This window comes from Podarcis filfolensis, assembly GCF_964270895.1.
Source record: "Podarcis filfolensis genome assembly, chromosome: 14".
NCBI lineage: Eukaryota > Metazoa > Chordata > Lepidosauria > Squamata > Lacertidae > Podarcis > Podarcis filfolensis.
The window spans coordinates 42,265,591-42,279,599 of record NC_139616.1 but is presented as its reverse complement, the minus strand read 5'-3'; the positions used below and the strand labels follow the sequence as shown (position 1 = coordinate 42,279,599).

The window sequence follows — 14,009 nt, the reverse complement described above, 5'->3', positions numbered from 1 at the left end:
CAACCTTTTTAGTCCACGGCTCCTTTGACCAACTACATTTTTTGTGCGACATACGTGGGGCTCAGGAGCCCAGTTATGTCATCCTTAACCTGCAGAGCTGGCAGCCTCTCACCCTTTTTCGAACACCCTCCCTTGTGGAGTGTTCCCTCAGCCTCCTCTCCTGTCTCCTCTACTTGGGAGGCCTCTGGGCAGCCGCTGCTACCACCGCTGGTCTCTGAGCTCCCCCCACCCCAGCCCAAAGAGAGGTGCCTCTCAGAGGCACTGTTCACCTGGGGAGCTTATAGCCAGGGATGCGGCAACAAATAGCTGTGCAAGCCTTTGGGAGGCAGAGACGTGAGAGGGCATCAGAGGAGGGAGGGAAGGAAAGAAGGACAGGCCAGCGTTGCCCGTGGCACCCCTGACCATCATTCAAGGTACCCCAGGATGCCATGGCACACTAGAGAGAGAGAAAGAGAGAGAACTAATTCATAGGTCTAAGTATGCAGATACCAAAAGATATTTGAGGGTAGAGATTATTTATCCCAAGCATCCTGCTGTTTTTTGCAGTACTGTAATGGTGCAGCTACTCCCATCATGTGATTTCTTATCCAGAGTAGTTTAATGGCCTCCTAACAAGTTTTGTTCTAGCAAACTAAGAAAATTTTGATTGCTCTTTACCATCTGTAACAAACAACCTAGTAATATTCACAAAGATCTGCTTGTGAAGATCCCTCTTCTTCTTCGTTAAACATAGGTAAAGGTAAAGGGACCCCTGATCATTAGGTCCAGTCGTGACCGACTCTGGGGTTGCGGCGCTCATCTCGCTTTATTGGCCGAGGGAGCCGGCGTACAGCTTCCGGGTCATGTGGCCAGCATGACTAAGCCGCTTCTGGCAAACCAGAGCAGCGCACGGAAACGCCATTTACCTTCCCGCCAGAGCGGTACCTATTTATCTACTTGCACTTTGACCTGCTTTCGAACTGCTAGGTTGGCAGGAGGAGGGACCGAGCAACGGGAGCTCACCCCGTGGCGGGGATTCGAACTGCCGACCTTCTGATCGACAAGCCCTAGGCTCTGTGGTTTAACCCACAGCGCCACCCGCATCCCATAGGTGTAAAACATAGGTGTAAGTAAATTCTAGGGTTTTTCCTTCCCAGATAATTAATATCTTTCAGTTGTCTGCCATCTCTTTATAATCCTGAAAAAGTATTTGTAGGAGGGCCAGTGTGGTTTGCCATCCTATTGCTTGGGTGAACCTTCTTTTGCTTGTCTTTTCTCTATATTACCTTCTCGAGGGAATTCTTTGTTCTTAGCAGACTGGACGTAGGGTTCCTCTGACCAGACCTATCAGGTGTGCCTTCCTTTTCTGAGGAAATACTCTTGCCTCCAGATCCTAGTTTTAACTGGGCAGATCTAGTGCAGACTGATGCTAGAAGGGCCTGATCAATTTGCCCAGTATTTCATTGTCAAATTTCACTAGATCACCCCCAAAGTTCTGCAGAAATCACTGTAAAAATTTTGACCTTTTAAAAATCATGTGCTCCGATCCCTGTTGGCTTTCCACAGCCCTTTTTCTAGCACGTGCATTTAGGGGATTGAATTTAAATGGGTTGGCAATGCCGGTGATTCTTCTCTGGTTTATTTTTGTCTGATTAAGAGTCCTCTGTCAGCAAAGAACATGTAAACCGAGTAACCATGATGCTCTATAAGCATCCTGCTAAAGTGCAGCGCAGCATCCTTTCTCCAGCTATAGAATGGTTGCAGATGTGTGTACGGAACAGTATTAGTAGGGATTGAATTTGAGCCAAAACCTCCAGAGGCCAGTAAAGAAGCAAGTTAATTTGCAGGAGTGGCTTGTGAAAGCTTTTGGCTTTGGTTGAGGTACTACCTTTTTGAAAATACAAAATAAACCTCTTCTTCAACCTAACTCTTGGTCTTGGGGAGTTGTAGCTTTTGAAAGCAGCGAGAACTGCAGAGGCTGAAAGCAGTGGAGGCAAATGGCATTGGGTACTTCTGTGGGTGTTATTCAGGAAGCTGTCTCCACTTCTGTCCTGTTCACATTCCCTGACCTTGTTCCATGAAGTAATAAGATGATTTGCCCCACCATTCTCTTATTGTGTTATCTGAACTGGACTCATGGTTATGCACTCTTCTCCTTAATCATGAGCTGTAGCACCCCCTCCCTTATTGTTTGTAGTTAAGGAGCTTAACCATGAAACAGGTTCAGAAGACATGCTAAGCCACAGGGACCAGGGTGGCACAAAGTGAATGCAGGCTTCCTTCCCCTCAGGAGTCAGCATGTTTGCCTGGTCCCCCCTAAGCCATAGTCATGCAAACCAGACCCACGAGAACAGAGTGTTAAGCTTCATGCCGTTCCCTTTTGCCCAGTGCTGCTTTTCAAGCCTTGAGGACTCTGGTTTTTGAAGGGGCGAGTTTTAAAAAGCACTTTAAGTTCAGCTGGCCTGACAGGTGCTGAACCTAACCTGAGGGAGGTTGTCGGTGGGTGGGGGGGGGGTGGAAGAGAGAATTTTGCTTTGCTCTGTCACTTAAGGTTTTGGATGTGTTGAAGTGTGCAGTACTTTATAAAGTGAGCAGCATTTACAGTGCTTTGTATTAAAAATGCCTATTTTTTAAAAAAACGTAGTACATATCTTTCTAGATATGCTTGCTGGAAGAAAGGTCTCTTGGATCCAGTGCAGATGTAATACTCTCTACTGACCATTGCTTGCAAAATCAAGTTGCATCCTCAGAAGCAATAAGCACCCTCTCTCCTCTGCCCACAATTTCCTCTTCGAGAGTGGAAATCTTAGCATTCCATTAACACTGATGCTGCTCTGGTTGAGGGGGAGAAAGTGTGCTGGCTGTTGGCATGCAAGGAACCAGGATTACATCTGCACAGGCCATTAGAGACCACATGCTGCAAACTAACCTGTAGCTCACCACCTTTTCTTTCTATATTTTCTTGAAGAATGTTTCTTATTGACAGTTAAATGTATATACTGTACATCTGTGTATTATTGATTTTGAAGGTTTGTTACTCTCGTATGCCAATGAATTTGCATGGACTATTCTGTATCTATAAACTGTTATACAAATATCTATGGTAATCTTGTATGACTGTTTTAAATCCACTGCAAGTATTTAGTTAACAAAATGCATTGCAGAGGGAACTTCATTCTCAAAAATAAAAGTTTGAGTTCCAAGTGCTGCTTTTCTATAACATACACACACTCCAAGCACCCGGACCCAGAGGCATTTTGTTGTCAAGCGTGTCCCTTGTGGTCCCTTGATAAACGCAGGTTGTCACTTGCGTAGACATACTGTTGGCAATCTTACATCTGAGCATGCAGACATAGGCATGACACTGGTAATTGTACTTAAATCAGACGTACACCCTGTCAGACAATTTACCCCAACCCTCTTTTTCAGCAGTGATGTCTCATGTGAGGGTTGAAACTCATCAACAATCTTTTTTACTTCCAACTCCTTTGGCATATCTTGATGACATCCACGTTTTCAGCTCTGCACTTAAAGGGTTATTTTAAAACAGGGGTGGGAAACCTGTAGTCCACCAATAACTCTCATTAGCCCCAGACAGCCAGTGGGCAAGGATGGTGAAGAGGTAGTTCAAGAACATACGCTTCAAAAACTTGATCGTGTAGAAGCCAGGATGCTAGCTCTCTGCAACTGCAGCAAAGGCGCATCAACCATAGTGTGATTTCTTGAATAAAATATACAGCTGCTGTATCACTTAACCAGAGGACACACACACTATACAGTAAGTGAGTAGTTATTACATTAAATGATTCACCCTTAGCTGGGGATATACAAAATACCACCATGAGCAGACAGCCTGAGCAGAGAGCATCAAGAATATAAACTTCGTTAAAAGTCATTGGTGTAGAACAAAATGAAAACATAACACTACACACTAGATGGAAACCAGTGTACATTGAGCAACATTGTTTTGACTTGTTGTATTTATATACTATATAAATTTTACATGCCATATATTTACAAGTGGGGCAAGTGCTTTATCTTTAAAAAAACAAAAGATCAAACTTTAGACATCTCTGAACAACACAGCTTGTATAAACCAGACAGATTATTCAGATGAACTGTATTTAATACAGTTTTCCCCACTCCGTCTCCTGATGCAGGACCAGTGAATTAAGTGTATCACAGTTTGATAGCAATTCATCATAAAAAAATTAAATCACAGTATGAATGTGTCTGTAACTAGAAACTTTTGAAGGGACAAGGACCAGACAACTGAGACCCCGTCAAGACAAGCAACGCTATAGTAAAACACAAAAACATAGTGGATGTATGAGGATGGCTCCTGCTGGCCGTTGTCGGAACGACGCAGGGGGACCCGCTGCCGCCGCTGCCGTCATCTGTGGGCGCCTGAAAGAGCCGTGGAACAGATGCCCGGGACAGGCAGCTGCAAGAGTGGAATCAAGGAGAGGCAAAGAGACAGGAGACAAGGGGAATAGGAGCTAAACATGGGGTGGGGGTAAAGTAGGGGAAGGAGAGAGAGAGAAAGTGCACAGAACAGGAAAGAGGAAGCCCCACAGAGTGAACAAGAGCCAAAGGCAGAAGCCTTCAGTGGAGGAAAACTGAAACGCAGCAAGAGAGAGTGTAGTGGGAGGGACAGAAGGAGAGGGGGGCAGACATCTGCCGGAGACATCCCTGCACCAGCCTTCACAAGTTCATGGGTGAGACGACAAGCCTGGCCATTCAAACACCCTGAAAGTGGCCAGCTGGCAGGTGGTTGGCGACATTGCAGGGCCCAGAGAGACAGCCCTATCCATGAGAGTGGCCGCAGCAGGCAAGGGGTCTTCAGACATGTTCCAAGATACATTCAAAAACTGGTAAAGAGTCCGAACGGCACGTTTCACATAGTCCAAGACTGGAATCCGACGGGGTGGGAGGGAATGGATCGAGTTTCTAGTAGCAGACATCACAGAAAAAACAGATGAAGCTCTTGCAAAAATTCTAGTTGTATGTGAAATTTTTAAATAAGTCTTTAAATTAAATAAGAGACTATCAGTTGCAGCTTGATAATTCTGTGGTTTCCTCGCCCCTTTGCACCAGGTGTGTAGACTTGGAGCAACATCACATGAATAACACAATCAACCTGAGTCTGTAACTAAGCAGCATTTGAGATGTTCTATTCCAGGGCATTAATTACTGTGACATTTACAGGGTATATTTTATGATGTTCAGCAGTTGTAGAAAGTTTCCATCTGTTTTTTTGTTTCTTTTTCTTTTTTTGGATTGCAGGTAATTTAAAAAAAAGTCTCAAGGTAAAAACTAAAAAAAAGGGTTTCTTTCAATGGTAAAATTCTGTACAGTATTTCTGAAGCACCAATTATGAATTAAAGAGTTAATCGCTTTTCGGTTTATAAATATACTGCGAGCTGTGGAGGGATGGCTTCCAGCAGACACTCTGGATCTGAAAGAAGAGAACCAGGTTATTCTTGGATGCCTAGATCCGAGGTGAGCTTTTGTCTAGTTCCTTAATGGCACAGCACAATTGTGGTGCTGTGTCACACAAGCTGTAACAACTGCATCACTGACAATTCCAGCACTGAATAATCCTCAAATTCTTTCCTGCTTTCCTTGAGCCTTCAGCAGCAGAGAGTGAAATGGGATCACTCTCCATCAATCACTCTCCATCAATCTGGCTAAGAGACCAGCTGCCATTTGGCTCCACCCCTCCCTGAAATGTCTCCGTTCAAGCTGGTCATCATAAGAACAATTATATTAGTACCCGAGTTTGCTGGTTTTCCCATTCCTTCCCTCTTTTTATGACATATTCATTGGCCTGCAAGCTTGTGGACAGGGACTGTTTCGTTTTCTAACTCTTTGTACAGCACCTAGGAAACTTTGCAGGTTTTATAAATGATCCCTAATAAACCATGCTAACCAAACTCAGTGGCTCAGCATCTGCTTTGGATGCAGAAGGTCCCATGGTCAGTTCCTGGCTGGCAAAAGACTCAAGTCTGAAGCCAGGGACAGGCGCTGCCAGACAGTGTGGACAATAGTGAGTCTGACTCGGTATAAAGCAACTTTCTATATTCCTATGATATTTTGAAGGAAGCTTAGGATTACATCAAGTTATTAGCAGCATAATGAAACATGCACTGTTGATTGAATCTTGGGTTAAACAGCACCTTGATGCAATCATTTGTCAGGAACGCAGTCATTTTCCATTTAGATACAGAAGGTGGGGAGCTGGTGACATGTTGGGACAGTCCTATGGTTGGCCTGGGAGCTCTGAGGCAGCGCAGACAAAGCAGCCTTAGCATGATTCTGGGTTCCCAATCATGAATTGTCCAGGTTTATGAAAGCGAAAGGGAGGACCACTAAGCCTTATGGGTGGGAATGCCTGCTAGAGGTTACCTCACCGACAGCGCGATACAAGGCTGGACCAGGGAGGGCCATTTCCAAGTAGAAAGCTCTGCCTGACCTACCTTCACATAGATCCTCATAAGAATAAAATGGAAGGGGAACAGTGCATGCCGTGTCTTGAGCTCCTTTGAGAGGATAGGAGATAGAAATGTAATAAAACAAAGTAGGAGGACTCCAGAGGTTGCCTGGGAGTGGGAGGGAGAGCTGCTTTACAGCAACTTCTGCCAGCGTGGGGATCCTCCAGGGATTCTGAGTGGCTACTCTCATCAGCTCCAGCCACCCCACTGGGGGTGCTTGTCCAAAACCACTGGGAGCTCCCCATGAAGGCGAAGGCTGCTCTCCAGACACCACTTGGAAATCCCCCTCCAAGCTTCTTACCTACGTTACGATCTGTAGGTGGGCAGCAGCTCTCTCTGTTGCTACCTTCTAAGCTCTTGGTTTTCTGGCAAACAGTCTCTCCATCCTGGGGGCCCTTGCCCTGTTTCCTATATGCATCCAAAGAAGAAGACTCAGTCATTTCCCATGCTTTGAGATTCTTGGTTTCCACGCCGATTGGCTTGGGAAGACGAGAAGCTGACGTTTCGGCGCGCTCTTCTTTCTTCGTGCGTTTCTTCTTCTTCTTCTTTTTCTTCTTATGTTTATGCTTGTGAGTCTCGGCCTCGGAGCTGGATACAGACGGGTCCGAATCCTGGTGGTACCTGAAGGAAGCGGAAGCAAGTTAACAGGAAAATCCGCAATGCAAGCTCCTGGAAGGCAACAGGTTCTTCAGCCAAGAGGAAAGTGTCCTGAGTGGGTCACTCCTTCTGTGTGTGTGTGTGTGCGCGCGCGCGCGCGCAAATGAGCACAGACATTATTCCTACCCAGTTCATAATAACAGAGTGATTTCAGAGTTTCTGCTCTGACTGGGTTTTGAGCCTCTCTACATTTCACTAGGTAATGTGGAAAGGGAGCCAACCTTAAGAATGCAAGATGACCAGTGGTCCACCAAGTAGGCTAATCCTCCTTTAAAGACATCCAAGTTAGTGGATGGGCAAGGAAACTTACGGAAGGGCCATGATTCAGTGGTGGGGCACTGCTTTGAATGCAGAAGGTCCCAGCTTCCATCCCTGACACCTCAAGGCTGGGCACAGAGAGACCCTTGTCTGAAACTCTGAGGAGCCATAGTCACTCAGTTGTGATGATACTGAGCTAGATGAACCAATGGTCTGACTGGGGATAAGGCAGCTTCCTTTGCTGCTGTTCACCTAGAGGAGAGGGCATTCCCTCCAGGGAGAGGCTCATGGTCACAGCTCACACACAGCTCAATCTGCTGTGAGTAACATGACCTGCTTTTTGTTTGCTGCCTTGGGATCAAAGACACGCTGTATTATCTTTATTGCTTTTGTTCTCCCACCCTGAGAAGAAGGGTTGTAGAGACCTCACACCACCTTCCTGAAGCTGGGAAAGCAATAACTAGGCTTTGGGAAGGAGGTGGGAGGACTCTAGGACCCTGCCAGAGCCCTCATGCCTCCTTCCCAAAGCCCAGGGCCTCGCTTACCCACCTCTGGGAAGGCCGCATGTGGCCCTTGAGCTGTACATTGGAGCATAGTGTACTAAATCAACCTTCTTCCCCCACCGCAATTTAAGGTCTGCTAAAGATCCTGTGGAGGATTTCATTTCAAGAAGCAGGACCTTTCCTGCTGTAGCCCTAGAGCTTAGTGTGTCCCTCCCTCCCCCCCCCCTCAATGGGAAGCACAAAAAGCCCCCTTCTTGCTTTCATGCCACAGCCAGCTTAAGCTTTTCCTCTTCAAACCTGCCTTTGGCAGCTGATCTGCTAATACACTCTGGACCTGAGATTAGCTTCATTTATTTTATTAATGGATTTTAAACAGAAAGTGTTTATGAATGAAACATAAGACACTTCCATACACCAATGAAGTTGTACCGCTGGCTCCATCTAGCTCAGTATTGTATACACTGACCAGAACTGCTTCTCTGGGATTTCAGGGAGAGAGAGAGAGAGAGAGAGAGAGAGAGAGAGAGAGAGAGAGAGAGAGAGAGAGAGAGAGAGCGCTATTTCCCATAGCTGGCACTACCTGACCCATTTCAACTGGAGATGTTGGGGATTGAACCCGCAGCCCCTTCCATGTGCAAAGGAAGCTATGGCCCCTTCCAAGTGAAAAACAGTAGAATAAAACATAAATAAATGCTGGTGCACTGCAGAAACCACCACATTGCACAGGTACCAGCTAGTTTGAGAAGCAGCAAGTCAATTCACCAACTATCCCATTCCAGGGTCATAAGCAACTGTCAGGGGAAGACCATAAAGCTTCACAAAAGTTGGGTATGTACCCAACGCTAGTCGTACTTAAGAGTAAGACTCTATCTCCCTTAGGCCTCCCCCCGACAACAGCCATTCCATTAGACTGCCTCCATGGGAGAGATAGGAAAGCTCAGCACCTCCTACCACTGGAATGTGCCAGCCGGTCATTGTAAGAACTGTTTAAGAATTGGTGCCTGAGTTTGATTCCACCCCCTCCTCTTGTGTGCTTTCCAGATTTCAAACCTGTGGGGAGGGACTGTCTTGCTAGGTAAGCCACACTAGCAGCCTTCTTGGCTGAAGAGGACTACAAATGCTCTAAAATAAATAAAGGAGTAGACCCGCAGAAATCAGCAGACATGGCTAATGGCAGGTCATTAATTTCAGCTGGTCAGCTCCAAGTAGAACTTATTTGGGAAAAGCCCTGGGCTCCTGCCATTGGCTTCCCCCCACCCCCACCAACTTTGCACTAACCTGGAATCTCTCTCTCTGTGTTTGCTTTTCAACTTCTTCTTCTTCTTTGACTTCTTATGCTTCCGCCCTCTTTGTTCCTCGAGAGACTCACTCTGTGAGAGCTTCCGGTGCCTCTTTTCCGGGGGGGTCTTGCTCCCCTCGGGGCTCTGGCACCTCCTCTTCCTTTCCTGGTCGTGAGTCCACCTGCTTTTATAATGATCATATTTATACGGGCTACTGTAAACATGACTTGATTTGCTATAGTCTCTCTCGCAGTGAGTGAATTTCCTATCCTGATTGTACCTGGGGCCGTGGGAAGAATAGTAGTAGCTGTAAGGCCTGCAGCTCTCCCATCTCCTCGGGCCGTCTTGGTAATACCGCTCCTTGCTCCACGACTGCTCCCCTTTCCCGTAGCAATGCCTGCTCCGTTCGGGGTCCGTTTTACCTCTGCTGCGAGATCTGTAAGAGGGATATTTCCCCATGCCCCTCTCAGGATCAGGGCTGCATGGGAATCTGTAATAGTTTGCATTGTAGTATTCTCGCCGGTAGTGCTCCTGCTTGGCTCTCTCCCTGCTGTAGGAGCACCACTTCTTGGGGTAGTGCCCTTCTGGCTGGCCCCGGGGGGCCACTGCTGCCTCCTCCTCTTCCTCCTCCTCCTCGCTTTCAGAGCGCTTCCTTTTGGAACGGTAGTGCTCTTTGTCTATTTTTTTTGAGGTGGATATTTTTTCCTTAAGGGGCGAATGGGATTTCAACTCTTGCCTTTCTGTATTTCCTATGAACTGTTTGCTGCTGCTCTCTCCCAATCTGCCGTCGTCCTTCGAACACTGGCTTCCTCCAACGGGGTCCAGCCTTGTAACGGAAGGTTCATCAGGAGGCGGGACATCCTCGTAGCGTTCCGCACTGTCTTGTGTTTCTTGGGATTTTTCTGCCACGTTTACAGTGGCAAGCTTTGGAGAACTACATTCACCGTCGGACCTTGTAAGGAGGGGGCTATGCACCCCCTTTTCTGCTGCTCCCCTGACAGGCTCAGGACTCTTTTCCCAAACTGCTTTCCCTTCTTTTGGTCCCCTCATCTTTTCAGGATGGTCCTCCACGTCACCTTCCCTAGGGAAGTCTTCTTCTGCCCCCAACGAACTGGATTTAGGGTCGGGCTGCCCATCACTCTCAAGAGGCGTGCTCTCTGTTTCGGCAACAGTCCTTTCACAGGGGTCTTCCGTCGTAGAGGTGATTTCAGGGTCTGAAGGGGCCAAATGAGTCTGGATGTTGTTGGGAAGAGTACTGGCTCCCTCTTCAGAAGGGCCGTCTGTTTTTTCTGTTCCACTACCGCTGCACATGAGAAAGAGAAAGATGCCACTGACCAGAAAAACAAATATATAGCAAACATTACATATACCTTCACACTTTTTTCGGCTTCTGGAAAACACTTCTCTCAAAGCAGAATAAAAGTCGCAATATAAAGTACACGTACCAAGATGGTTTTAGGAACTCTTATTATTGCGTGGACACAGAAACTTCATTCACGTGTCACAGTAAACCACAGGTAATGTCTAACTGTGATCCCTACTTTAGTGTTATGTCTAAACCAGGGATCATGCTTTATTTTGCCTCAACAAACCACAATACGTAGCAAAGACTTATTTCCCCCCCTTGGCTTACTGATCATCATTTATTGGGAGTAGAACAAACACAATCCCTGCTTTGGACATTATGTTAACCCAGGGGGTTGGGTTGTTTTCTTACAGCACAAATGGAAGCCTCAAAACAAACCAGAAAGGGGCAAACATGGTAAACTATTAACTATGGTTCAGGTCTAATTTTCTGATGATATTATGAACTTACATGCTTTGCTTCTATGTTTTCATTTTCCTTTATTATTCATGTTTGCTCTACGTATTGTTACAATGCTGTTTTTGAAAAACCAATCAACTCTGCATTTAAACCCCCCCCCCTTTATAAGTTTACTGTGATGCGCTAATTGACTGGGCCAATCTTACACTGAAGCAGAATTTTCAGAAATCTGCCTTGGAGCACCACTGTTGATAGAACATTAAATCCCACAAGGTATAAAGGCTCCAAAGACTTGTGTTCTTTTAAGGGAATGAAAGAAGAGATGGTAGCTTGCCACAATCGAGAAAGAATTTGTTCTGCCATAGCTCATACAATTCTATTTAGTCACGCAATACAGTCTGTCTTTAAATGAAGTCTTTGGGTCACTAATTTACATCAGGAATGTGGACTTCCAGATGTTGCTGGACTGCAATGCCCATTATTGGCTGTGCCTGGTAAGAGCTGGAGTCCATCAACATCTGGAAAGACAAAGGTCCCCATCCCTGTTTTAAATGCTCAATGTTGCCCAAGCTTCAAAAATCTCAAGAGAGATCCTGTTTAGACTGATTTCAGGACAATTACATAGAACTACTTTCTGGAGTATATTAGCATAAGGTGCACAACACCAGATGCTGTTGAAGAGAAGGCACAGCCCAAAGACTAAGCTCTGATTTCTACAAACCCTGCACTTATTTCCAAACAAATGGCTGCAGATCCTACAGAACTAGGCATTGGCAATATACTGTGTGAAAACACATGCGTCTGAAGGAAAGCGTATTGGAAAAAGCACATGTGTTTTACCTTATTTCCCCCGATGAGGTTTTCAGTTGATTGTATCTGAAAGAGTCTAAGATCCTGTCTTCAGGGACTGGGGGCAAAGCTGTAGGCACACCCTATTATTGAAAACAAATAGGGTTAACATGCAGTATCAACCAATAGGGACAACAACTACTTTAAGTGCTTGTGAGAAACAAATTGCCTTCCTTCCTCACAGGGGTAAGAGACGTACTAGCTAAGACTGGCTCCCACCAAGTACCATGCTCAACAAACACCAACTAGAAAAAGCAAAAGGAGTTTAAGTAGCTGTCTTATACAGAGTCAGACCCCTGGTCTGCTGAGCTTGGTATTGCTAAGGGATTGCTAATGTGGTGCCTCCAAACTTCACTGAAGCTGTTTTGGCACTCCCTGAATAAGAAGCAAAATTCTTCATCCAAGCCAAATTCTGCAGTACGAGTAAATGACACCAGCTTTTGCCATCCCTCCAGATGTTTTGATTTACATCTAGATGAATTACACAACCCAACCAACTGCCTATATTGGCTTACATCAATAACTTCACTTGTGAGACGTTCTAGATTACAACTCAGTCATCCCTGACCTCTGGCCACGCTAGCTGTGTCTGATGGGAGTTGTACCAGGTTATGGAAGGCTGCCGTAATGCAATGGCAGGTGTGTGGGGTATCCCCACAGCCATGCTGATAAGCCACAAGTCTGATGCAGACGGGATAGTGGTTTGGAATTTGGGAAGTTGCCCCAGAAATGCTCACTCCCCAGCAAGGATGGATAACCTCTGCCCTTCCTAGATTAGCCGTGGTTGTCTACACCAGCGCCAACCATGGTTAAGGCTGCACCAGGACTCCCATCCCAGCTGGAATATGAAGTTAAGAGGGAAACTGATTAGCACTAGCCACTGTTAGCATCATGGAATGCCGAAGCACAGGTAAGATCTACAAAGGGAGAGGGGAGAAAGACTTCATGCTACAGTGCAGAAGGAAAGGAGCACGGGTCTTGCTATCAACAGCTTCAAGTTTATTTGTATCCAGCCTTCCTTCCATAGAACACAAAGCTGTGTGCACTGGATTCCCAGGCAGTCTCTCATCCAGGCCCCAACTACACTCAGACCCTCCTAGCTCCAACAACACTGTTGCATCATGGGACTTCAAGACCACACCCTAGACCACAGACTTTGCAAGCCATGGTTTGAAGGGAGCTGGCATCACACCTGCACTGAGCCGCAGAAGCTGGAGCAGAAAAATACTCACTTTCCCAGGCAACCCATTTGCTTTGGAGAACGGGTTTTCGGCTGATTTAGCAGGCTTTGCTTGGCTAGTGGAATCGTTGCATATCTGTCCGTTTTGTTTAGGGGTATCATTTATACTAATGGAAACAAGAACGGTAATGTTTTTCGGCGCTTCGTGCTGCGGAGCCTCCTTCTCGGCGTTGTGACACGACAAACAAGAGCCCTCCAATGCGCTGGCTGCATTTTCAGCTAGAATGCCGTTGAGAGGGGCAGCGTGGCCGTTCTCTTTCACCAGTCCTTTGGACTCCTCGTCGGAGTCTTCAGAAGATTCTGCCCCGTAAGGGACCAACGTGCTCGGGTTCAGCTTGGACTTGCCATTCACTACCAACTTGGAGCAAGGTTCGCTCGGAGGCATTTGCTTGGGGACTTGGTTAGGAGCCGAGACGGCAGGTGCGCTTGAGGTAGATTGCACAGCAGCAGGGCTGGAAATGGTCGAGGACGGGGCAGGCTTGCTGGGGTTGTCCAAGGTACAGCTGGCGTGAGAGACACTTTGGCGAGCGGACAGCTTGTTGTGAATACTGATGGTTATTTTTTGCTTCTTGGAAGGGTCGGGAGTGGCGGCGGCGGTAGGCCTGTTCATCGTCCAGTTTGGGATAGACATGGCCGGAGGAGCAGACGAAGGCCTGGTGAGGGTGACGTTACTAGCGATTGCCACAGAACCGCTGGGAGTTTCTTTCAGGGATGCTGTTCCATTCAAATGATTTGAATTCTACAATGATGAAAAAGAAATCTTCTGAGAAAGCGAAGCCTATGTAGAAACTAGCTTACAGCAGAAAGGCAAAATTTACACTTGTTGCTCCACCCACTTTCATATCTGGCTCCACCCACTGGTATGTGGCCCTTGGAAGGCTGCCCAGAAAGGAGTGTGGCCCTCAGACTGAAATAGATCCCCTACCCCCGCATTAGAGCAACAAATGTACATAATTTGTTGTATCAAAAACCCAGATTTCCACT

At 46.5% G+C, this 14,009-nt stretch overlaps 1 protein-coding gene and 1 long non-coding RNA gene across 2 annotated transcripts in view; one reads left to right on the top strand and one right to left on the bottom strand.

The window, feature by feature from the left end:
• Positions 1-612: 612 nt before the first annotated feature.
• LOC310749022 lies at positions 613-3,182 on the top strand. Its single transcript, XR_014541430.1, has 2 exons — positions 613-739; positions 1,104-3,182. It is a non-coding gene; the product is annotated as an uncharacterized lncRNA (long non-coding RNA).
• A 759-nt stretch (positions 3,183-3,941) lies between these two features.
• Positions 3,942-14,009, bottom strand: part of USP42 (ubiquitin specific peptidase 42) — a 37,247-nt gene continuing 27,179 nt past the window's right edge. Inside the window, exons 13-17 of the mRNA XM_083584907.1 lie at positions 13,018-13,764; positions 11,777-11,868; positions 9,170-10,474; positions 6,775-7,094; positions 3,942-5,437 (exon numbers count right to left, since the gene is read on the bottom strand). Coding sequence (XP_083441033.1) covers positions 5,385-5,437; positions 6,775-7,094; positions 9,170-10,474; positions 11,777-11,868; positions 13,018-13,764 — 2,517 coding nt within the window. The 3' untranslated portion in view covers positions 3,942-5,384. The remainder of the gene's footprint in view (positions 5,438-6,774; positions 7,095-9,169; positions 10,475-11,776; positions 11,869-13,017; positions 13,765-14,009) is intronic.